General features: G+C 42.3%; 1 protein-coding gene across 6 annotated transcripts in view; it reads right to left on the minus strand.

The window, feature by feature from the left end:
• Positions 1-26,663, minus strand: part of pcnx1 (pecanex 1) — a 356,856-nt gene that overhangs the window by 144,228 nt on the left and 185,965 nt on the right. For 3 of the 6 annotated variants that reach the window (XM_038784415.1, XM_038784442.1, XM_038784424.1), the window contains 2 exons: positions 18,893-19,022; positions 13,678-13,862 (listed from right to left, as the gene is read on the minus strand). The exons of 1 other annotated variant lie outside the window; for it this stretch is intronic. In XM_038784415.1, the coding sequence (XP_038640343.1) occupies positions 13,678-13,862; positions 18,893-19,022 (315 nt within the window). Of the gene's footprint in view, positions 1-13,677; positions 13,863-18,223; positions 18,331-18,892; positions 19,023-26,663 lie in introns of all 6 variants that reach the window. 2 more of the 6 variants (XM_038784439.1, XM_038784431.1) reach the window with 2 other exon arrangements.

Here is a 26,663-nt window from a genome sequence, read left to right on the forward strand (position 1 = left end):
AGTCTCTTGAGCAGGGCTTGAACTCAGAACCTTCCGACTCAGAGGCAACAGCGTGACTGACTGAGCCATAGCTGACCCAGTGAAAGAGATATAAATCCATAGCTAGAGCTATGCGAGGGCTACCTTTACACATCATCTTGCAGTGGCTGTTTTTTTTTCCTCATAGCACTGGCTCCAGTTGCGTAGAATTAAATATAAAAAGAGTAAAGATTAAAATGTGATGGTCTGATACCCTGTAAACAGGAATGGAAGATGGTGCAAGTCTTTAGTCCCACAGTTTAACGACCAGTTGTATGGAAAATGACTACCACCGGACCAAAACAATAATCTCAAAAATGTACCTGTGAGAGTTTACTGTTGAGGTCATTTAGGGAACATGTTAAGGAACAAATTCAACATTGGCAGGAATGCAAATTGGGAAGTAGCAGATGGGTCGCCTGTTATGGGCAGATGGTCAGCACGGCAGCACAAGTGGACAGCACTATAGCTTCACAGCGCCAGGGTCCCAGGTTTGATTCCCTGCTGGGTCACTGTCTGTGCGGAGTCTGCACATTCTCTCCGTGTCTGCGTGGGTTTCCTCCGAGTGCTCCAGTTTCCTCCCACAGTCCAAAGGCATGCAGGTTGGGTGGATTGGCCATGATAGATTTCCCTCAGTGACCAAGGTTAGGATGGGTTATTGGGTTACGGGGATAGGGTGGAAGTGAGGAATTAAGTGGGTTGGTGCAGACGAATGGCCTCCTTCAGCACTGTATGTTCTATGTACTCCCCCTATATTCAATGGAAAAAGATGACTTCAAGGGAAGAAAAAATATCAGGTGGCAAGCATAATGACGGGCAATCCATTAACATCCATTTTGCATCGCCATTGAAGTTTAATTTAATCTGTGCTTCATCAAAGGCTGTAGAATATCGGGGCCCACTCCATTCATGCAGCTTGGCAGTGATTGCTATAATTAACAAGAGGAGAGGGGCATACTTCCATTTGCACAGGAGGGAGGGCCTGGAGACTGGAAATGAGAAGAGGGTGCCAAAAGATTGGTAATGGAGCGATGGAGACAGAAAGAAACTGGAGACTTGCAGTCAGAGGAAACAGTGTGGGTGAAAAGGAGGAAAAAAGGATGGGTGCGGGGCCCAGACTTTTCTGCAGAGCCAGAAGCCGCAGCATCACACGTCTAATAACAAGAGAAGCAGCTAATAAAGGCCTGAGCAAAAACTGAAAAACTTTTGTGGGTAGGCAGTGAACAATTGCTTGCATTAGTGGGCAAATGAGGACAGATACTAAAGATCCTCCCTGTGCTCAGGGAGAATCACAAGTTCCAATACATGGAGGTATCAAAATGCAGGAGTGCCAAGTACACCTGGCAGCAGCCCATAATAGTGTTGGGGTGAGAGTTGGCAGATACACTTTCGCTAACCCACTTCGATATAAAGTTTCAAAAGGCTGCATTTGTTGCCAATGTCATGTATGCACAGTTCTAGTGTTTTACTTCATTATATTATTGCGAGCGACAGAATAGGCAGCAGACAGGAGCAGAGGTGCGTATCAAACAATTATTGGAGTTACAGAACTGTATTTTACAACTTCTGCTTCATCAGCTGGTGTTCCTCATACCTTAGATCTACTGAACACTTCAGGAATTTGCCCAGAGTTAGATAAAATATTTTAAGAGCCCATTACTGACACTCAAACCATTTAAAATCTAATGTTGGGAAAGAGAGATGTGTGCATAGATGTATGTGAACCAACCCAGAGTTCTCTCATGATCCTGAAAACTGGACTTACAGCAGTGCAATGAAATCAGGTTCTGCTAGGTCAGAATCAGCTCCGTAATTAAGGCGCAGAGTATTAGATGCCGTATAAACATAGGCAATGAACGGGAAGCGATATGCGGATAGCCTCCTGCATCTAAGGCAGCATTTTTTAAGTGAATAATTCCCAGTCGCTGCTTCTCCGAGGATCCCATTGGATTTCTGTGCAGGCAGAGTTTGTAAGGAGCATCCAGGAGGGCTTCTTAAAACAATATGTAGATAGTCCAACTAGGGAAGGGGCTGTACTGGGCCTGGTATTGGGGAATGATCCCAGCCAGGTGGTAGAAGTTTCAGTAGGGGAGTATTTCGGGAACAGTGACCAGAATTCAGTAAGTTTTAAAGTGCTGGTGGACAAGGATAAGAGTGGTCCGAGGCTGAATGTGCTAAATTGGGGGACGGCTAATTATAACAATATTAAGCAGGAACTGAAGAACATAGATTGGGGGTGGATGTTTGAGGGTAACTCAACATCTGACATGTGGGAGGCTTTCGAATGTCAGTTGAAAGGAATTCAGGACCGGCATGCTCCTGTGCGGAAGAAGCATAAATACGGCAAATTTCAGGAACCTTGGACACCGAGAGATGTTGTAGGCCTCGTCAAAAAGAAAAACGAGGCATTTGTCAGGGCTAGAAGGCTGGGAACAGACGAAGCCTGTGTGGAATATAAGGAAAGTAGGAAGGAACTTAAGCAAGGAGTCAGGAGGGCTAAAAGGGGTCACTAAAAGTAATTGGCAAATAGGGTTAAAGAAAATCCCACGGCTTTTTACACGTACATAAAAAACAAGAGGGTAGCCAGGGAAAGGGTTGGCTCACTGAAAGATAGGCAAGGAAATCTGTGTGTGGAGCCAGAGGAAATGGGCTAGGTACTAAATGAATACTTTGCATCAGTATTCACCAAAGAGAAGAAATTGGTGAATGTTGAGTCTGGAGAAGGGTGTGTCGATAGCCTGCATCACATTGAGATCCAAAAAGACGAGGTGATGGGCATCTTGAAAAATATTACGGTAGATAAGTCCCCAGGGCCTGATGGGATCTACCCCAGAATAATAAAGGAGGCTAGAGAGGAAATTGCTGAGGCCTTGACAGAAATGTTTGGATCATCCCTGTCTTCAGGTGATGTCCTAGAGGACTGGAGAATAGTCAATGTTGTTCCTTTGTTTAAGAAGGGTAACAAGGATAATCCAGGGACCTACAGGCCAGTGAGCCTTATGTCAGTGGGAGGGAAATTACTGGAGAAAATTCTTCGAGACAGGATCTACTCCCATTTGGAAGTAAATGGACGTATTAGCGAGAGGCAGCATGGTTTTGTGAAGGGGAGGTCGTGTCTCACTAACTTGATAGAGATTTTCGAAGATGTCACAAAGATGATAGATGCAAGTAGGGCAGTGGATGTTGTCTATGTGGACTTCAGTAAGGCCTATGACAAGGTCCCTCATGGCAGACTGGTACAAAAGGTGAAGTCACACAGGATCAGGGGTGAGCTGGCAAGATGGATACAGAACTGGCTAGGTCATGGAAGGCAGGGAGTAGCAATGGAAGGGTGCTTTTCTGATTGGAGGGCTGTGAATAATGGTGTTCCGCAGGGATCAGTGCTGGGACCTTTGCTGTTCGCAGTATATATAACTGATTTGGAGGAAAATGTAACTGGTCTGATTAGTAAGTTTGCAGATGACACAAAGGTTGGTGGAATTGCGGATAGCGATGAGGACTATCAGAGGATACAGCAGGATTTAGATCATTTGGAGATTTGGGCAGAGAGATAGGAGATGGAGTTTAATCAGGATAGATGTGAGGTAATGCATTTTGGAAGGTCTAATGCAGGTAGGGAATATATAGTGAATGGAAGAACCTTCAAGATTATTGACAGTCAGAGAGATCTAGGTGTACAGGTCCACAGGTCACTGAAAGGGGCAACACAGGTGGAGACGGTAGTCAAGAAGGCACACGGCATGCTTGCCGGGGCATTGAGTACAAGAATTGACAAGTCATGTTGCAGCTGTATAGAACCTTAGTGAGGCCACACTTGGGAGTGTGGTGTTCAATTCTGGTCGCCACACTACCAGGATTTGGAGGCTTTAGAGAGAGTGCAGAAAAGATTTACTAGGATGTTGCCTGGTATAGAGGGCATTAGCTATGAGGAGCAGTTGAATAAACGCGATTTGTTCTCACTGGAACGAGGGAGGTTGAGTGGCGACCTGATAGAGGTCTACAAAATTGAGGGGCATAGACAGAGTGGATAGTCAGAGGTTTTTTCCCAGTGTAGAGGAGTCAATTACTACGGGGCATAGGTTTAAGGTGCGAGGGCAAGGTTTAGAGGAGATGTCCGAGGCAAGTTTTTTTTACACAGAGAATAGTGGGTGCCTGGAACTCGCTGCCGGAGGAGGTGGTGGAAGCAGGGACGATAGTGACATTTAAGGGGCATTTTGATAAATACATGAATAGGATGGAAATAGAGGGATACGGACCCAGGAAGTGTAGAAGATTTTAGTTTAGATGGGCAGCATGGTCAGCACAGGCGTGGAGGGCCGAAGGGCCGGTTCCTGTGCTGTACTTTTCTTTGTTCTTTGTTCTCGTTTTGCTTGGACCAGGGTTCAGGCATACACATGTACCGGTGGCCATCTTGCACTGGTAGGAGAGACAGTGTTAAAAAATTATCTTCCCAACCATATTTGTAGCAGCTTCCAGCAGGTCCTTTAAAGGCTGTTGAAGAACAGCAAACAATCGTTGGAGCCTGTAGAGAGCAAACTCCACCTGGTCTTTCATGCAGTTCGCAGGACAGTCCTGAAATAGATGCAAGGCCCTCTTTGCATATTTAAATTTGATCCTGCCATTAAGCTGCATATAATCAGTGGGAACTATTATACAGTCTGATTGCCGGAACAAATAGGATGCAGGACCATGTGCCCAGAAATTGGGACACATTGTGCTCCTTGTACAACCAAAAATCATGTAACATGCATATCAACTTCTATCCCTGGTATATTACAAGCAACCTGTACTGACTTTGGCTCACGCGAAGTGTAAGGATGTCAGCCCAGGTCTAACATACAAATTGAGGATTTATGCCTCCTAGGTAGATGGTAATTATCATAGCCGTGCCCTCGGTAAAATCAAAATCACAATTTTCCGACATTTTAACCACTTTCATGCTGTTGCTACTCAAGAGTATAAAAATCAGCTTGGCTAGGGTGCCACCAGTTCTGGAGCACAAGTCTTCAGTGCTATTGCTGGGATATTGTCAGGTCCCACTGCCTTTGCAGCATCCAGTGCCTTCAGCCGTTTCTTAATATCACGTGGAAGAAATTGTATTGGCTGAAGACTGACATCTGTAATGCTGGGGACCTCTGGAGGAGACCGAGATGGATTATCCAGTCGGCACTTCTGGCTGCAGATTGTTGCAAATGCCTCAGCCTTGGCTTTTGCACATATGTGCTGGGCTCCTCCATCATTGAGGATGGGGATATTTGTGAAGCCTCCTCCTCCAGTGAGTCGTTTAATTATCCACCACCATTCACACTGGATGTGGCAGGACTACAGAGCTTAAGATCCGATGGGATTGTTTTACAATCGCTTAGCTTTATCTATTACTTGCTGCTTATGCTGTTTCGCACAACAAGTAGTCCTGTGTTGTAGCCTCACCAGGTCGACACCTTGTTTTTTGATATGCCTGATCTTGCTCCTGGCATGCTCTCCTGCACTCTTCATTGAACCAGAGTTGATCCCCTGGCTTGGTGGTAATGGTAGAATGGGGGATATGCTGGGCCATGAGATTGCAGATGGTGGTTGAATATGATTCTGCCGCTGCTGCTGGCCCACAGCGCCTCATGGATGCCCAGTCTTGAGTTGCTAGGTCTGTTCAAAGTCTATCCGATTTAGCACGGTGGTAGTGCCACACAACACTATGGAGGGTATCTTCAATGTGAAGACGGGACTTTGTCTCCACAAGGACTGTGCGGTGGTCACTTCTACCGATACTATTATGGAGAGCTGCATCTTCAGCAGGTAGATTGGTCAGGATCATAATCATAATATTATTCTTAATATAGCCACCTGGTGTGACCGGAATGTATAAATCAAATAGAGCACTGATACCGACAAAAATCTCAAAAAGTGGGAAAAGGTACACAAACATCTTAAAAGTGATTTTCATCTACAATTATTTTAAGAAGTTGCACTTCCATTCATGAGATCCATGATGTGTGCCACTAAACTCGCCATGACCAGAAAAGCAGGGCAATTAAGACCAGAGGAAACATTCATAAGTTGTGGCAATTAATTTGGCTCATGTATAAAATGCACTGCTTCAAAAAATTAATTCTGAGGGCATCACATGAACGGATTTTAACAGCCACATTTTTCTCTTCTTTGCCTCACTATCAAAAAAAAATGTACAGCTAACAATTGTGGTACCTGACTTATCGCAATTAAATCTGACTACTAAACAAGGGATGGAGCCACAAACTGGCTTTGCTGGTCAAGTTAATGAATAATTTAAAACCACACACGAAAGGCTACTGCTGTGCTTTCTGTTTCGGAAATCTCACTTGAGAAATGGGATTTGTGTGCTACTGTGCCACAGGCTAGGGAAAAATAAAATTACGTGGTAAGCAAACACAATAAGACATGACTGAGGCGACTTCAATGATCCTATCCAGGATTGGAAAATAAATTAGGTTTAAATTTGGTGACAAGCAAACTGGCTACAGATATAACTTTCGGTCTCAAGTCAGATGCGCAGCAAAGCAACACCAACAACCTTTTGCTTTTGAATTAAATTAAATCATTAAGTATTATAAATTAATATTATCTTAAAAAAAAAACTGAGAAATATTGCTTGAACTGAGAGTTCTGCTGGCATTTCCAAGGGACCTCGCTGGAAGCCATGAATCAAATTTACTGGTGTGAGAGTGGAGTTGCACAATAAATGGTTCTTTGTTAACGTTCAGTTTGTCAATGTTATGGTTTCAAGGTGTGGGATGGTAATGCTGGCACTGTTGCAATCAACTTTGAATTACTGTAGTAAAATCGCCTATTATTATAATTGGTCCCTGACTCGATGCCTTCCTTCTCTCAGCCCAGTTCCAGATCAAGGCTTTCATCCTGGCCTGGAGGTCTACAGCACACCTCCAATAATAATTACTTCTGTCACCACCACTACTGATTAATTCCAGCCAAGTAAGTTAGAGTCTGCCTTTTAATTTTTCATAACCTCTGTGCTTGTACTACACCACTGCAATTTATAATAAAAACAGAAAATGTTGGAAAAACTCAGCAGGTCTGGCAGCATCTGTGCAGAGAGAAACAGAGTTAATGTTTCAAGTTGGTAATTTAGATACATTGTATTTTGTCACATCATCTCCCTTTTTCCTAATCAGGTGTAAACTGTTCATATTCTTCCAAATATCCACACCGTTGGTCAGAGGCTTTATTCACATTTTGACTTGGTTTATCTTGCATCATTGTTAAAATGATGATTTTTTTGATACATGTTTTCACAAGTATGTCTTTACGGGTAGTTTCTTAAATTTATCAGTAAATCTCCACGGCGCTCTCACGGCGCCCCCAACACACCCTTGCCCTCCCCGGCGGCATTGCTGACCTCCAGTTCAATAATATCCGTTGTCAGGTAATCAGGTAGGCGAAGGCCACGACATCGGCCCCCTTCCCCTCTTGCAACCCCGGTGCCTCCAACATCCCAAATATTGCCACCAGAGTGCATGACGTCATCTTAACCCCCACAATCCTGACAAGCTTTTGAACACCGCTTCCCTAAAGCTGTTCAACTTTGCACGCCCCTAGAGCATGTGAGCATGGTTCACCAGCCCCCTCCCACACCTCTCACACACATCTACTCCCAGGAGAAACCCACTCACCCGGGTCCGAGTTATGTGAACCCTATGTACCATCTTTAACTGTACACAGCCCTTCTTCGAGGAGGTTGAGTTAATCCGACGCATTATTTCACTCAAAACTCCCCACTCCATCTCGACCCCCAACTCTTCCTCCCACTTGATCCCTTCCATTAGCGACGTCCTCTTCTCACCCAACCACCTGTCGATACAATCCCTCACCCGCCTAGCAACGTATACTCCGGCAACTGAGGAAACAAGGGCATTTCCTTTCAATCAAAATCTTGCACCTGCCAGTATTTAAACTCTGTCCCCTCAGTAACTCAAACCTCTCTCCATTTCCTCCAACCCTGCAAACTTGCCCACTATAAACAGGTCTCTTACTTGCTGCATACTTTCCCCCCTGCCGCCTATATATCCCATCCACCCCTCTTGGTAGAAACTTATGGTACCCACATATTACGGTCAGTAAAATAGCCGTATCAAGCAGCGAACTTCGGTCCAAACTCAAAAAAGTCTCAAGATTCAAACAGGTTCCGCCACTCCACAGTCAAAAGTCCTTTGCCGTGTCCATTGATACGATCACATCCGGCACACTCCCCTGCAAAGGGGTCATAACCACATTCAATAATCTCTTGATATTTACTAGACAACTGCCGCCCCTTCACAAATGCTGTCTGGCCTTCCGAGATCACATCGTGCACACACCCCTACAATCACTCAAACAGTTTGGCCAACACTTGAATGCCATATTCAATAATGGGATGGGCCTGTGAGACCCATATTCCGTCAGATCCTTGACCTTTCCCGGGATCAGTGCAATAGACACCTGTGCCCCCCATCCAAGAACTTATTAAACATGCTCAAAAGATGAGGAGTCAACTCCACCAAAAACGGTTTATAAAATTCTGCCGTCTGGACCCATTGTCAACCGATCAAACTGCCCCTCCAATTCCTTTCTTTCTGCCAGCAATTCCCTAATCGGCGCCACTGAGTACTTGCAATTCACCTCCACAATAACTTCGAACAACATATGCCTCGCGACTCAGTAAAATAGCCGTATCAAGCAGCGAACTTCGGTCCAAACTCAAAAAAGTCTCAAGATTCAAACAGGTTCCACCACTCCACAGTCAATAGGGCCTCTATGGGCCTTAAACGAAATAACTTCCAGCCGAACCACTGCCTTCAATGTCTCCCAGAATGCGGTTGCAGAGACCTCCCCATTTTGATTGAACGCCACCTAGTTCTTAATTGCCAATGCCACCTTGTCACAAAACTTTTTATCCGCCAAAAGCGCTGAATCCAACTTCCACTGTGGTCTCTACACCTACCCCATCCCAAACCTCACATTCAAATAACGTGGCGCATGGTTCAAAATCACTATTCTTGTATACTCCGCACCCCCCCACCCCCCCGCCCTACAATCCCGACAAACCGCCTTACCCACCACAAAAAAATCGATACAGGAATATAACCGACGAACACGCAAGAATGAATATTCCCTCTCTCCCAGGTGCCTAAACCTCCACGAGTCCACCCCCGCCCCCCCTGCCAGAAACACCCCCAACTCCCTCACCATCCCTGATATAGTTATTAACTTGGGACTAGTCCTATCCACCGTAGGCTCCAACTCAAAATTAAAATCCAATCCTATGATCAACTGGTGAGAATCTAAATCCGGGATGGACACCAACAGCTTTTTCGTAAAGTCCACATTATCCCAGGTGGGCTTGTACACATTCACTAACATCACTGGTGCCCCCGTTAATACGCCAGTCACTATCACAAACCTAACCCATGGGTCCAGCATCTCCCTGGCCACCCCAAACACTGTCTTTTTACTGAATAGGATCGCAACCCCCATTGACTTCAAATCAAACACCAAGTGGATTTTTTGCCCCACCCAACCCTTCCTTAGCCGCATCAAATCCTTCACCTGTAGATGTGTTTCGTGCAGGAAAACCACATCTGCCCTCAGACTACTTAGGTGTGCAAACACCTGGGACTGTTTAATCAGACTATTTAACCCATGTACATTCCATGTTACAATCCTCATTGGGGGTTTCTGCCCTCCCCCTTTACTAAGGTCCACCATCATCACCTAACCCAAACCCCGCCCAAAAATCAGTTCGTTCACCAACCTGGGCCCATCCACAATGGACACCCCCTCCATCCTCAACTTGTGCAAACCAATCAACCGACCGCAACATCCAAGGGCTGGTTTAGCACAGGGCTAACTAGCTGGCTTTGAAAGCAGAGCAAGGCAGGCTAGCAGCACAGTTCAATTCCCATAACAGCTTCCCCGAACAGGCACCGGAATGTGGCGACTAGGGGCTTTTCACAGTAACTGATTTGAAGCCTACTTGTGATAATAAGCAATTTTTATTTTCATTTCTTTCATTTCATGTCCATAGCACATCACATACAAAAGCACCCATAATAATAAACACCAGGCAATAGCCCACATACGCAAAATATCAATTACATTCAAGAACTAACGTAAACACAAACATATGTCATAAACCATGCAAAATGTACAAAAGTCCTCTTCTTAGCTCCCCACGAACTCGTGCTCCTTAACAAACTAATTTGCCTCCTCCAACTTCAACAAACATTCCCTGCCTTTGAAAGTTATCCAAAATTTGGCCGAGAACAGCACCCCATATCGAACCTTGCTCTAGAAGAGCGACGCCTTAGCCTTAATGAACCCCGCCCAATTCTTGACCAGGTCAGCACCAATGGCCTGATAAATCGGATCCAATTCCCTTCCCAGCTGCAGTCCCAGCCTGGCCCCATTCAGAATCTTTTCTTTGAATGGAATTTGTGCATACGCACATTCGCCGCCCGAGATGGCTCCCCAGCCCTCTGCCTCAAAGACCAGTGAGCATGATCCACCTCCGGTGCCTTGTTGAAGACCTTCTCCTCCACAAACTTCTCAAGCATCTTCGCGATGTAGCCCGTGGCACTCGCTCCCTCCACTCCCTCCGGCAGGCACACAATTCGCAGATTCTGCTGCCTAGACCGATTCTCATGATCACCCACCCTCGCGCGCAGCACCTTACAGACCTCACCCAGGATGGCCATCTCCGCCTCCAACGACATGATCTGGGCACTCTGGCCAAACATCACCCTTTCCACCTCTTGGATCGTTGCTCTGTGCCTCCAAGTGCTTTTCCATTGATCCATGGTCCCGCGAAGGGGTGTTACTACCTTCAACATCGCACTCGACCAGTCTCCCTGCATCTCCTTTCGTTGCTACCGAAATTCTTCTGTAATAAAGCTCATCAATGGCTCCACAGACAGTGTGGCAGCCAAAGACGAACGTTTCCTTTCCGTCATCTTTCCCACTGATGCTTCACCACGACTGTCCTCCAACTCATGAGGCAGCGCTTTCACTGACTTTAGCAAGGTTTGATCCCCTGTCGTCAATCCAATCCGTGGGAGAAATAATCATCCTCCACGTTCCTCACATTTTATCCACACAAAAAAAAAATCACCCATTAAATGGGCAGAAAGGCCAAAACCAACACCTTCAAGCAGAAGTAACCTTGTGTGCAATCGAGGAAGTGAACGTGGTAGGTTTTAAGGAATGCTTGAAACAGGGAAATGAGGTAGAAAGGTGGAGGGGTGTAAGGAGGGAATTCCAGGGCTTAGGACCTAAGTATCTGAAGTCCACCACCTGTCTGATGTTGTAAAAGACATTGGCCAGGGAGAGCTATAAGTCGATAGCTAGAGAACAGGATTTGGAGCAGAAATTAAAGGTAATGGCTTCAGCCTTCCCAATATTTAATTAGAAGAAATTTCTACTCATCCAGTACAGGATGTTGGATAAGCAGTCTGATAATTTAATAACAGGAAAGTAATCGAGAGCAGTGGTGGTGGTACGGTTGAGTTGGGTGTTGCCAATGTACATGTGAAAATTAGCACTGTGATTTTGGACAATGTCAGCGAGAGGTAAGAAATAGGAAGGGTTCAAGGATTGATCCTGGGGGACTGGAGAGCGAATGGTACAGGAGTAGGTAAGTATGGAACCAGGCGTGAGCAGTCCCACCCAATTGGATGACAGTGATGAGGCGCTGGAGGAGGGCACAAGAGTAAACACTGTCAAAAACTGCACAACGGCCAGAAGGAATAGTTTACCCTTGTCATAGTCACACAAGATGTCATACGTGACTTTGATAAGAGCCATTTCAGTACCATATGTTATAATTTTAGCTGCTGTTGTATGAAGAGTCAAAGGTTCTGCTCCTTCCACAAACACCTTTCATTTACTTCAACAGACTCTGCACAAAACTCTAACATCACATCACCTGACACAAAGGCCACCTGAAGCCCCTTTACATAATCAGTGTCAATTATTGGATACTTAACATAAATGAGACAACTAATTGGAATGTCTCTTAACCTATTACTTAACACCATGGCGGAGTAAAACCTTTTGGAGGGATTAAAAAATTGAATTCCTGTAAAGACAGGCAAAGTTGTGGAGGATGACAACACATTCCAGGATTTTGGAGAGGAAAGGAAGGTTGGAGATACAGTGTCAACTGCTGTTCCTTTTGAAGAAAGGAGTGACAACGGCAAATTTGAAAGGAGAGAGGCATAATACCTGATGACAGAGGACCATTAACAGGATCAGCTCAGGTGGAGGGCAGATGAGGAACTTGAGTGATCAGCATATTAGTGTGAGTAGAGTTGGGGTAGCATGAAATGGGTAGCATGGACAACATGAGCTTGGAGAGGGCATAAGAGAGATAGAAGAAAAACAAGAGGAAGATTCAAGTCTAGAGCTTGGACAGGGAGAACTTGAGGAAGTTTGACATAGTGGGTTAGTGTAAGGACAAGGAAGGGATGCAGCAATTGATTGGATTGTCTCAATCCTAGTGACAATTAAGTTCATCAACTCCTTGCACTTTGTAGGCAAAGGTAGAGGAAATGGGAAAGGGGTTTAAAATGACAGTTAGAACTAATGAATTACTTCTGAAGAGTAGGAAATGCATAACTAATTAGTGCACAACAAATAGCAATGTGAAAACAAACAAATAATCTGTTTTCTGATTATGTTAATTTAAATATTGTCTGGGAAGCCAGGGAGACAATGGAGCCTTGAAACTGAATTGGTATTTCATCTGTAATAAAAAAGGTCCTATTCAAGAATTAATTTTAATGCGATCATCCCAAAGCAACAAAACAATAAGATTAGTCACTTTGAGAAGTGTGTTTTCTTTTTATTATTGCTGAATGTAACAACCCTTCAAACGGGATTTTGTCTTGTGCAAACTTTCAAGCAGCACAGAATCATAGAAAGATAACATAAACAATTTCTGACGAGAGTAAAGTCTACTGTTTTCTTAGAAAAGATGATGCGGCTCACTACCTTTACACAAAATCATTCATCTTGCCATTCCTGATCATCCTGGGACATTTGTTGTCATACTGAAGTGTCTTTTTTATTTTACTTTCATTTCTGCTGAATTGCATTCATTTCATATGTACTCCTTGCAGAAAACGTAATCGGTATTCAATGTAGCTGCTCCCAACAAAATCCAATGACATGAAATACAAACCAAAATATAGGCTTGTTCGTTCTGAAGGTCATTGTACTCAATCTTCAAACATAAGCTTGAGCTGGTGAATGTTCAAAGCTGCATCATCTTTTCTTAGCATGAAGAAACTAAAAGTGATAAGTTTAAAGAGACAGTACATCCTTAAAAATATTGTATAGAATTTTGTACCCAAAATAAAATTTACTTATTTCATTACTCATTAATTCGGGCAAACCTCCGACATCTAGTATCCTTTTGGTGGACACATACATCTGGCATCACTGCTCCTTCAGAAGTTTGGGAAAGAGTTTGAGCACATGCAACTCAAGTAATATTGTACATTTTAATTTTGATTTGAATTGGCCAATGTGATTCTCTAAAAGGAATACTATCTCTTTATTGATATTCTATAAGAGGATTTAATACCAATGATAATATAATAAATAATTTGGGTAGTCTTCCAGGCTGCCTACCAAACCCATCCTGTAAACTGCAGCCACCAACAGCAGAGGCATTGTCATGTGATGCTTCCAGGTGGACACTTCCATTTCTGACCAGTAGGGAGGCGCTAGCGCTAAGTACAGCAGCCTGTGATGGGGGACAGGACTGTATTTTGATCTGAGCAGTAGATGGCTGACCCTGCTGACTATCTTGAAGGCTACAGTAAAAAAGAGTGAACACGAAGACATCACATCAAAAGACAATGAGAGAAAACATTGATCTAACTGAACAGAATTGATCATGCACTGATTAGCGAGGGACCACAAAAGCACACCAAGAGTTCATATTTGGATTGTTCATGCAGTGTTATGCTTGCAAATACAAATAAAAAATCCATCAAATGAATCATCATGAACAGTATCAATAAGAAAGCGCAAAGCAGAGAATTTTGAAAGCAGCAAATGGCTTTCAGACAATGGGCCAACATCCACTAAGTCAGCAGATGCCACTTTTGAAGTTACACCCACAACAAAATACATCTAAAATGTTGCATTTATCCCCCATCAGGCCTTTATAGTTTTTTTGCAGCTACAAGCTAAAATACTTTGGGTGTAATATCATAGCACAAATTCTATGCACTGAATGGATGGTGAGACACAAAGGAGAAAACAAAAGCTGATATTGCACTGTGAAGTTCTAGGAGATGCCTTGTAATGGGTGAAGCCAGCATGAGAACGTTTACATAAGAACAAATCTTTTGGCCTATAGTTTTTCTGAATCTTAAACCAATTAAATATTTGAAACATGCAGAATGCATTAAAATTTGCATTTTTTTCCAAAAATCTGGTTGATAATTTTGTATGCTGTAAATACTGTGGGCCTAATGTAAATTATTTTATCGCCAAATGTGAACTATAAAAACTGGAGGGAAGAGAAAATTATTAATTTAGCTTCACATTTGAATGGGGCCCTGAACAGCAGATAATACAGAGGATAAACAAAGCTCAAGCCCCTTGGTATTCCATAGAGGTATGAGATGGGATTCTGGACAAAGTATCACATACTCCCACATCTAACAAGAGTCATCTCCCAAAACTACAATGGCACTTGATTAATTGATTAAATGCCAGTGCTTATAGATTTTTAAAAATGTTTTTCTCTGTAAAGCTTGCTTATTCCACTTACAGTAAGACAGGTATGATTTAGAAATATATACATGCAACATCAATCAGGAATAGCAGACTTCTGATACATATTGTACAAGCACAGAAAGAAGTACTGTACTGTCCACCTGAATCTTGATCAGGTTTCACCACACATACTAAATGGCAACTGAGTTTTTGCCATTCTTTGACTTGGAAGGTGTAATTTACAAATAAAGTACTATGCATTGGTCTGAGATGATTTATGATCATATGCAGCTTTGGTAAATCTTTATCAGGGATTGTATAATCGAGCTGGTACAGTCAAAGGGTGCTGATTATGTGCATAGACTGCACCACGTCAGGGCAGAAAAAGTTTGACGATCTAACTTTTCTTTTCCTGCCTTTTATTGTTTTGTTCAATATTTACCTAACTAGATTATTATGCTTTACCCAAATTAGATCTTATGAATTAAATAATGTTTTTCAGATGATAATCGTGAGTTCTGATTTTTGTTATCCCAGGTCCACTCCAAAGCCACCATTTCAACTGTCTTTTAATGTAAGGTTCTGGTACTCAGACAGTAAATCATGCTACTTGCAGTCAGTGAAGAAATTTGCAGGATATTGTGTAACATCAAATCACTGATTCTCTGAACAATTCAATTAAAATGGTTCAAGAGTTACAACTCCCTTTATAAAATATTTGATATAAATATTTTTCTATGATGAAGGATTTATGAAACAAAAGGATCAGTTGACCTCAGTTTTACAATTCAAGATTATCCATAGCAACTTCTTGATCTTTGGAAAGGTGTTTCATGGGAAGGAACTTGCCTTTCATAAATATTTTTCCCACCTCCTTGAGCTTCCATTTTTAATAATAAAGATAGAGTGTGGCTAAATTAAACTGTTCTGATTAACTTAATAAATTATTTGAATGTGAACAAGCACTGTGATGTAACAAAGTCCATGAAAAGAAAAGCTAGATCCATAGTGAATTCCATTGCATTGTCAAAGTTTCCCATCACGATATGGAAACTGAAAGTGAGAAAGGGTCATTTGGTCCCTCAAGCTTGTTTCTAATCTTTGCATCATGAATATGAACCTTCCTTCCCTACATTGTTGAGCTTCTATTTTAAAGATGATGATGTTCTATCTCTTATCCGGCATAAAAACAAAATATCGCTCTTTATGTCTCTCTAAACCTCACCAGATATTCTTCCTTATAAGTAAGATAATTAATATGAAGACAATTTATCTGGAAGCCCATTGCACACCTTTAATTTCATTCAGTTTTAAATTTTGCACTTGTATTCTCTAGTTCTAACATTTGTCATGTTAGAAATCTTGGTTGCTTCAATTGTATGAATTAGAAAAACTGCATCATGTTTCCTCACCAATCTTATTAGCTCAAAAAACGTTTTTATTTGTTGGAACTGCTTCAAGGTTGCCATTAACAGTAAAATAAGAGAAAGAAAGTGTATATACTGCATAAAATGATGTGCAACACTACTTAAAAATCTGTAATTTGGACACTGTTTTGTACACGTGATTTTTGTTAACACAGGCCAAAACAAATCTGAAAGTTTACAGATTAAAAAGAGGATACTGAAAAGCTTAGAATGATCCAGTTTAAAGATTGAAATTGTTGCTCTGCTTGCTTCAAAAGAAGATTGGCCTCTTGTTTTAATTTGGTTACAAAATGGAAGAAGTGTTAAGTTAAATAAAGAATGTAGCTATGAGGTGACTGCCATATTATATATCTGTACCAAATGTTATGTTAAAAGTGGTCAGCCATGGATTTACAACCTTAACTCTAATGATTGCAAGTCTGAGTTTCAGCCAGACTACTTGGAGAAATGGTGCAGAAAAATAATATGACACGCAAGGAGGTGTTTCAATTTCTCACTTCTCCAACTTTTAGATGCCAGTTACAGGGATTGACTGATGAAGGCTTCAGAGGTTGCACTTTTCAACTAGGTATGGCGTGAAGAATAAAGAGTAAATGCGATGATGGGGAGATCTGTGTGATGATGAACAAAAGGCTAGGTCATGTAGCTCTCTTGAATGAATTGGTGGGCAAAAGCATCAACAGGTGTAGAACTGAAGCACTTAGATCCGAAGGTCTCATGTTTGATTGCCAATCTGTACTTAGTTAATATCAGCCAGAGTGGTAACAATTTAGCTGGAAGTTTGGTGGGCAGAAAATTAGCCATGGTCCCCACTCTTGATGGCTACTTATGTGATTTCTGCTGGAAAGTAAGCATGCGGATGTCAAGTGAAAACAGGATTTTCCGCTGTTGTACGTTATCGTAGGCATTAACTTTCTGTTCTATCTTTGCCCTCCTTTCACCTAATCTATACTTGCTTAAAAGCTATTCAAATCTTTCAATCTGAGGAAGGGTCATTGATCTGAAAACGTTAGCTCTGCCTGGGATAGAACATTTAAATTATGAAGAAAGGTTGGATAGGATTGGATGGTTTTCGATGGGGCAGAAAGACTCAGCGGCAACCTGTCAAGATGTACGAGATTATGAGGGGCATGGACAGGGCGGATAGAGAGCAGCTGTTCCCCTCAGTTGAAGGGTCAGTTACGAGGGGACACAGGTTCAAGGACATGGGCAGAAGGTTTTGTGTGTTGGGGGGGGGGGGGGGGGGGGGGATTTGAGGAAAAACCTTTTTACCCGGAGGGTTGCGATAGTTTGGAATGCACAGCCTGGGATAGTGAGACGGGTTGCCTCACATCCTTTAATAAGTACCTGGATGAGCACTTGGTATGTCTTAACATTTGAGGCTACGGACCAAGTGCTGGCAAATGGAATTAGGTAGGCAGATCAGGTATTTTTCATGTGTCGGTGCAAACTCAATGGGCTGAAGGGCCTCTTCTGTGCTGCATTCTTCTGTGATTCTCTCGCCTCAGATGCTGCCTGGCCTACTGTGTTTCCAGTATTTTATGTTTGAAAGACATCACAACTAAATTTTAAAAGTTAAACAGACTGCACAGATTAATTGCCTATCCTTGCGGATGTCACTTTGGAGAGGCATCAGAGGGCTGCCAGTATCAGGGAGGAGGGAGAATGAGATGGCAAAAATAGCCAGCTTTCACAGGTTGCAATACTTGCACATTTCTTAACAAATGTTGAATTGAAAGGTTTTGCTCCAGAATTTCCTGCTGCTGTCATCCACATAGTTACACATTTTAAAATACTAATTAGCAGTAGTTTTTTTCATGTAAATAGCTATAAATTACATATTAACCTTTGTCACAGGTCATTTACTGGAAAATCATTTACCAGGTGACACTCGGGGATCATGGTGGGGACGTCGAACTCTCTCTAATTTACTAATAGCAAATATTTACAATTCTGAGGAGGAGTGGATAGATCCTTTATTAAACACTAACATTTAAAGGTTTATAATCCTGAAAACACACCTTCTATTTTGTCAAATTTATGCTGCTCCCCTTTGGCAAAATGGACCGTTCCACCGATCTCATCTTGGGTTGAATCCCAGCCATGCTCCTGTTCCAACTCACGACTTCTTCCATTGGAACAATTCATACAAAAAACAGGGAAGCAACATCATTTTGGCAACAAAATTTTAAAAGGTGTAGAGTCAAGATTCTGAGCTGATAAAAACTGAGTTTTAGTTAAAAACTCATTACTGATCAGAATTTATCAAGTACTTGGGCAGACTTGATTTATTTTAAGTGCTTGTACAGTACACTGCATTTCTGAAGACGGGCATAAAAAAGGTAATGGTTCACAGATTTTGATCCACTATGAATTGAAAAACCACACTATCAATGCCTAACTTGTAGATTAAGCACAAAGGATTTGTTTTTCCCAATTCATTTGACAAGTTTCAATGGACATTTTTTTAAATGGAGAAGCCAAATCTTGGTTCAAGATCTGCAACATTAAAATTTAATGCACAAAGCAGAGGACAACATGCACTTTCATCAAGCCAACATGCTTATGAAGTCATGCAGCAACAGCCTAAAGGCATAGAACATGCTTTAGTTTTCAAAAACAGCTGAGGAAATAGCAGAATGCAAGAGATGTTTGTGGCATGCATTTGGCATGGTCATTTCATGTCATACCTGAGAGGTGATCCAATGAGCGAGGCTGGAGGGGTGGGGTTACTCCCCGCATTGTGCCGCCGCCGTACGGCTTGGCGCCTGAATGTACTGCGTTCACGACGAAAAGTAACAGTCTCGTCAGTTGTTTGGGCTGGCACAGCAAGACGGGTGTAAGCAAGACAGGCATTAACAACTTAGTCAAAAACAGGTTGAACAATTCAGTTCCAGTCACGTTAGTTAGCTGTTTATTCACACAGGCCATCCCTAACATAGTATTCTTAAACAAAGTGGCACTCTCAAGTTCATTGTAATAGAACAGATTTTGTCAGTTTAATCAGAGATTCCTTTCTTGCCGAGTTGCTCCAGTTCAATTTCAATTTGACAAAAGATTAAATGTAAATTAATATTAAATATAGAATGCACTATGAATCAATATATAACCAAAAAAAGTCAATTTAAGACATTAACAGATAGTCATCAAAGTTACATGCTTTTGCTACTGAGGATTGTACTTGAAATAAAATTAACCAGTATTAGGATGATTAGTCTAGCTATGGAAATAAATGTTACAAAAACCTAAATCCTTTATCAAAGATTTATTGCTGAGGTGTGGCAATAAGGAGAATTAGATCTACTGCAGAAATCAAAAAGAATGACACGGGAATGTGTCATAAATCCAATTTCTGCTAGAATTACCACAACTATTATGAATGATCAACTTCAAACCCTGGGTGCAATCAAACAGTTCATTGCGCCCAACTTGGGACGCGACAAGGCTGTTAAATCTCTCAAGCGGCCTCGAGTGAGATTTACCGGCCTCATCACGCCTCGCAAGATCACAATCTCACTATCTGGATACCGCCCACTGAGGTCGATATCCAGAATTCCATATTTAACTGTGCAGTTAGTCTCACTTGATATGCCTACGTCGGATCTGCCCAGTGCCCAGGATTGGACGGCTTTGCCTCGGCGACTCCGAGTGGGCGCTGTTTAGCACTGGTTTCCACAAACATGGACCAGTCGTACTGGCACTTCGGGTGAGGGAGGGTCTCCCAGGCGATCGGGGGACCCTGGGTGGTCGGGATCTTGACAGAGTAGTTCGCTGGCACCCCCAATGTCATCCAGGCACCTTGGCAGTGCCAGCCCGCTGCTCATCTGACAATGCCAGGGTTCCCAGGTGACATTGCCAGACTTAGTGCCCAGGTGGCATCTTGCCCATGCCAGGAATTGGGCCTGGGGTTCCCTGCCCTTATGAGGTGGAGTGCGAGGGGTGCGGTGGGTCCGATGACCCCCTAATTGGTAGGTTGTGGCATTGGGGCGGTCCCGAGGCTGCAGTGGCAGGTTTAGAGATTGGGGAACAATTTTCCTGCACTGGCAAGCGGAGCTCATTAGTGCAGGAAGTGAGCCTAAGTGCGGCCTCGGCAGGGAATTTCTCGCTGAGGCCCAGAAATGAAACAGAGTCCCGTTCAATACCAGGGTCGTTTCCGGCGCTGCCAGTGCTGGGAAACATCCAACTAAATGCGCCAGACATGTGACTGTTTGATTTCCGTTAAATTGTGCCCCCATGTCTGTGATTATAGCTTTTAAAAGTAGATGTTATGGTGGATTAACTAAATACAGTAAATTATCATAGAGTGGCCAAATGAGGGCAATTAGCCACATTCTGCCATATGATAAATTTCTCAGCAATGCCACTTTGGGAGCTGGTGCAGAGCACCTTCTCATAAAGAAGGACACATCAGAGAAATCTCATCTCAACCTAGTTGTGCACATCTCCAAGCAACTAGTTTTAGGCTAGTTTATCACAGGCCTAGATAGAAGAGAGGGTAAAAATAAAAGTCAGGTGTGTAAAGAACAATGCAGAACCAACTGTAATTCATGAACATTGCTAACGTCATTTTTAAAATCATAATCTTGTCAAAATATGATAAGTCTTAACATTTTCTCTCACAAATGGCAGTAGAATTGCCAAAATATTCTATAATTCCGGATTTTCATTGCTCCACCTTGGCGGCTGCTTTAGACTGCCTTGGCCTTAAGCTCCAGAATTCTCTCCCAATACTTCTCCATATCTCTCTCACCTCTTTTCAGATTCTCTTTAACCATACCTTTGGTCATATATCTGAATATCTGATGTGCTCCTATGCCACATTTTGATCAATAATTCTCCTGTGAAGCACCTGGAAAAGCTTTGCCACATCAAAGGTGCAACAAAAATGCCAGCTCCTGTTCTGATGCTAATATTTTAATTTGAGAATGGAATGAAGTATAAATGTGCAACCAACAAGACTTCAATGTACAGAAGGTCTACAATACAAACCCTTTGCAACAAGAAATATAAATGTGATGACAAAAGAACCCCAAGTGGAAATCTTTGGGAGTCTCACCATAAGTCTACAGTTTAAAAATAACACTAAATTAACTATGTTAACTATTTTTCTTCTCTCCATTTCAACTTGGTTAACAGCAAGTTTAAGAAAACTATAATGAGGACTGTATGAGGAGCAAGAGACAAAGGTGGTTGCGACAGAATTGAAATATTTTTCTTCTCAGCAGGTCAGGCAGCATCGGTGAAGAGAGAAACAAGTTAATGTTTCAGATCAATGACTTTTCATCAGAAGCAGTTCTGATAACTGTCTTCGACCTGAAACATTAACTCTGTTTCCTTTGTTACAATCCTAGCTGATATTACTACAGGACAGTCAGGTCCCAGAGCAGACCCCGTCCTGGTAGATCATAACATTTATTTTTTGTCTCAGGACATGGATGAACAAATCAAAGGACTGTCAATTAACTTTTAACAAAAGAATAAAACAATTATTAAACAAAAACAGATTAACTATAATACACTACTCCTTCACCCCAGTTATTCCATCACAGCTATGTCCAGATTTGTAGAATGATCCCTGGAATGAAGAGCTTGTGCCATGAGGAACGGTTGAGGACTCTTGGTCTGTACTCGTTGGAGTTTAGAAGGATAAGGGGGGATCTTATTGAAACTTACAGGACACTGCGAGGCCTGGTTACAATGGACGTAGAGAGGAGGTTTCCACTTATAGGAAAAACTAGAACCAGGGGACACAGTCTCAGACAAAAGGGACGATCCTTTAAAACAGAGATGAGGAATTTCTTCAGCCAGAGGATGGTGAATCTGTGGAACTCTTTGCCGCAGAAGGCTATGGAGGCCAAATAACTGAGTGTCTTTAAGACAGAGATGGATAGGTTCTTGATTAATAAGGCGATCAGGGGTTATGGCGAGAAGGCAGGAGAATGGGGATGAGAAAAATATTAGCCATGATTGAATGGCGGAGCAGACTCGATGGGCCGAGTGGCTTAATTCTGCTCCTATGTTTATGGTCTTATAGAAAGGATAACAGAAATTACAGAATAAATGTTATGCTCTCAATGTTCTTAGCTATGTACATAGTCTATGTAAACCACAAGACAAAATGTGGTCAGACATACCACACTCCAAATTCAAGTGACAGATGCCACTCAAATACCTCTGTGGATTCCTCATCAAATCTCCCCAGATGCTCGTCACACTGAGTCAACTGGTCTCACTGGAACTCTGGCTTCCACATGAGGGTTTCCGAACTCCACTCTCGAGGAACACGTTTAGAATATTCTCCCAAACAACATTTTATCTCTAATACCTTCACCAAACATCCACATACAAGTGCATTCATGCTTCCATGCATTCTCTCAGGTACCCAGCCACACCAACAGAATGCCACCGTTTCACAGGCTGTATTAAGCGGTCACAAACCTTAGAATTATTTTAGATGTCTGGCTTCTCGTAGATGTTCAGATCTGTATCTTGCAGCTCTTCTTTAGCTGAGAGACTCTCTTTCTGCTCCTGACTTCAATGAACAGTATCCTTTCTAGATTTGTTCTTTATTCCTTTAATTTATTGGAACTCTCATTCCCTGATTTCTGACCGTTCTTTAGCTTTTGGGGCTTGTGTTCTCCATCCTGCATATACTGGCAATTTCTACAACAACTCCTTGCTTCTTGGGTTACCTGGTTCCAACTGAACTGCTTCTGTTTTTCAGTGTGGGCCTCTGGTTGCTAGCAATAACTTAGTTTTTTTTTAAAACTCGTAATTGCTTTTACATCGTAAACCCTTAATTACAATGCAGGCAAAGTTTAAAGCGAAGCTAAACCATTGACTTGCAGGCACCTTTGTCAAACATGAAGCTAACTAAAGTTTACCCCTTTCTCAGCACATAAATACTGAATCACAAATTAAATTTAAACGTGTACTTTATTCCTAATACCCACAACACAAATTATTTAAATTATCTCTATTTCCTAACATTGTCTCCACAGGTGCTGACTGACGTGTGTTTATTTCCAGCCATTTTTATTTTATTTCAGGTTTGCAGCATCTGCAGCAATATACTTTTGTGAAATATTTTTTTCTATTGTCTTACTTCAGGAGTGTGGCAAATCTGAAGGAGGCAGATTTTCCTGCTCAGCATCTCGGTGGAAAGGTTTGACAGGACAAAAGCATGGATCATAAACACGGGCACAAGCAGTTGAAAGTCACAAGCAACTAGAGTCCAAATTAGTAATTTTATAAAAGGCTTTCTGCCCCATCAGGCTGTCATAGCTGAGTGCTGAAGAGGACAATTTGCTCCCAGGAGTTTAAAAGCAAACTGCAATCAGAGACTAACTCCATATAAACTACAAGATTTGTCTCCAGGGTTAAAGAAAGTTTGACATAAAAGCTTTTTATTATCATAATGGAGACTTGTTAATATTCAGCAGATATAAAATTACTCTTTCAGGACAAGTGGGGAAGTCTGGTAGAAACCATTAAAAACACAGTATGTATTAGTAGGCTAGCAAAAACACAACTACACCTCATTCAACAAGGTGTTGCATTTTCAAGGGTTTTTAAACAGAGGACTAATAGTGAAACAGTAGGAGTTCTCATCAGTTAATTCTGGGGGACTCAACAATGCAGTCAGTTTCAGAGGAGTTACGATCCACAAACACTGAAAATCTGTACAGTCATAACCACTGCAAAAGTCGAGCCAATGTTGCATTTGTTAATAGAAATAGCAGGATGGAAAACAGGGACGGCACGGTGACACAATGGTTATCACTGCTGTCTCACAACGCCAGGGACCCGGGTTCAATTCCAGCCTTGGGTGACTGTGTGGAGTTTGTACTTTCTCGACGTGTCTGTGTGGATTTCCGCCTGGTGCTGCAGTTTCCTCCCACGGTCCAAAGTTGTGCTGGTTATTTGGGGTTACGGGGATAGGATGGGGGAAGGGACTTGGGTGGGGTGCTCTTTCAGAGGGTTGGTGCAAACTCAATGGACCGAATGGCCTCCTAATGCATTGTAGGAATTCTATGATTCTAGGATTGCACATGTGATTAGGACTACTATTCATGGAGGACAAAAAATCAACATGGACTGGTTCAACAAACAACACTGAATTTCTTCACTTTCACAGTAATACTTTAACCTTAATACTTTAACAGTACCACCTCCAGACCAATAGCCTATTTGTTCTGCAAATCCATGTTGGTGTTTAAACTCCATCAATAACCACATGTGCCACCCTGTTCTGCATCATGTTATTTCCCTCTGCTTAAATCACACATTCAAACTCTTCAACGTTGGCATGGCCCATCCTTCAAAACCACCAACTCTGGTAGTTTAACATAGAACATAGAACATAGAACGATACAGCGCAGTACAGGCCCTTCGGCCCTCGATGTTGCACCGACATGGAAAAAATCTAAAGGCCATCTAACCTACACTATGCCCTTATCATCCATATGCTTATCCAATAAACTTTTAAATGCCCCCAATGTTGGCGAGTTCACTACTGTTGCAGGTAGGGCATTCCACGGCCTCACCACTCTTTGCGTAAAAAACCCACCTCTGACCTCTGTCCTATATCTATTACCCCTCAATTTAAGGCTATGTCCCCTCGTGCTAGCCACCTCCATCCGCGGGAGAAGTCTCTCGCTGTCCACCCTATCTAACCCTCTGATCATTTTGTATGCCTCTATTAAGTCACCTCTTAACCTTCTTCTCTCTAACGAAAACAACCTCAAGTCCATCAGCCTTTCCTCATAAGATTTTCCCTCCATACCAGGCAACATCCTGGTAAATCTCCTCTGCACCCGTTCCAAAGCTTCCACGTCCTTCCTATAATGAGGCGACCAGAACTGTACGCAATACTCCAAATGCGGCCGTACTAGAGTTTTGTACAACTGCAACATGACCTCATGGCTCCGGAACTCAATCCCTCTACCAATAAAGGCCAACACACCATAGGCCTTCTTCACAACCCTATCAACCTGGGTGGCAACTTTCAGGGTCTATGTACATGGACACCGAGATCCCTCTGCTCATCCACACTACCAAGAATTTTACCATTAGCCAAATATTCCGCATTTCTGTTATTCTTTCCAAAGTGAATCACCTCACACTTCTCCACATTAAACTCCATTTGCCACCTCTCAGCCCAGCTCTGCAGCTTATCTATGTCCCTCTGTAACCTGCAACATCCTTCCGCACTGTCTACAACTCCACCGACTTTAGTGTCATCAGCAAATTTACTCACCCATCCTTCCGCGCCCTCCTCTAGGTCATTTATAAAAATGACAAACAGCAACGGCCCCAGAACAGATCCTTGTGGTACGCCACTCGTAACTGAACTCCATTCTGAACATTTCCCATCAACTACCACTCTCTGTCTTCTTTCAACTAGCCAATTTCTGATCCACATCTCTAAATCACCCTCAATCCCCAGCCTCCGTATTTTCTGCAATAGCCGACCGTGGGGAACCTTATCAAACTACCAGAGTTTATTCGACCTCACAATCCTCTGTGTGAACACAAAGGATTATTTTCTAGCTTCTGTCCTTCAATCACTGGAAAAAGCCTGTTTTTGTGTACATCTGTCTCTTCAAAATGTTAAACGCCTGTATCAAACTACCTTAGAATCTCTTCTATTCTAATGACAATAGCCACAATTTTTCAGTTCTTTAGTTGTCTTCATGTATTCTAATCCCAGGCATGATGCTAGGAAATTTGCACTGTGTCTTCGACACTGCTTCAAAACTCTTCCTTTAGCGTGGAACCTTTTTATTATCCATAATATTCTAAATGTGGTCTTACTAAAGTTATATAGATGTTCACTATTACATCTTGACATTCATTTTCTATACTGCTTTCCATAAAAACACAGTATTGCCTCAGTTTTCTTTATGGATGTCTCCATTTTAGGTGACTCTTATGATGTGTTGTGAACTTGTAAATGCCTCTGCTGCTCTGTATAATGCTGCTTTCATTACTAACTCAATTATTAATTTCATTTCATTAAAATACCCCTTGTATTTATTAATACAGCTCAAACTACTTGTGGTTGTGCAATTTGCCTGCTAGAAGTAACGGATGGTGAAGCAAGTAAATGATTGTGTGGAATAGTGGAGGCATAAACAATCAAAATAATTATGAAAAGAAAAATAGTGGAGATGCAGGAAATCTGGCATATAAACAGGAAATGCTAGAAATATTTTGCAGCTCAACTAGCATCAGTGGAGAGAAAAATAGCTAGTTTTGGGTCGATGACATTTCATCAGAGCTGGGAGAAGAGATGTAACAGGTTTTGTGCAAGTACAGATGCAGTGATGGGGTTAGGGGTAGTGAGGGAAGAATGAGCAAAAGGAAAGTACTATGATAGGATGCAAGGCAAGAATGATCCAGTGACAAAGTGCGTGATGGTACAAAGCAACGGAGGGGATGGGACAAAGATGGGGCCCA

Source organism: Scyliorhinus canicula, chromosome 2, assembly GCF_902713615.1.
Source record: "Scyliorhinus canicula chromosome 2, sScyCan1.1, whole genome shotgun sequence".
In the NCBI taxonomy this organism is placed as follows: domain Eukaryota; kingdom Metazoa; phylum Chordata; class Chondrichthyes; order Carcharhiniformes; family Scyliorhinidae; genus Scyliorhinus; species Scyliorhinus canicula.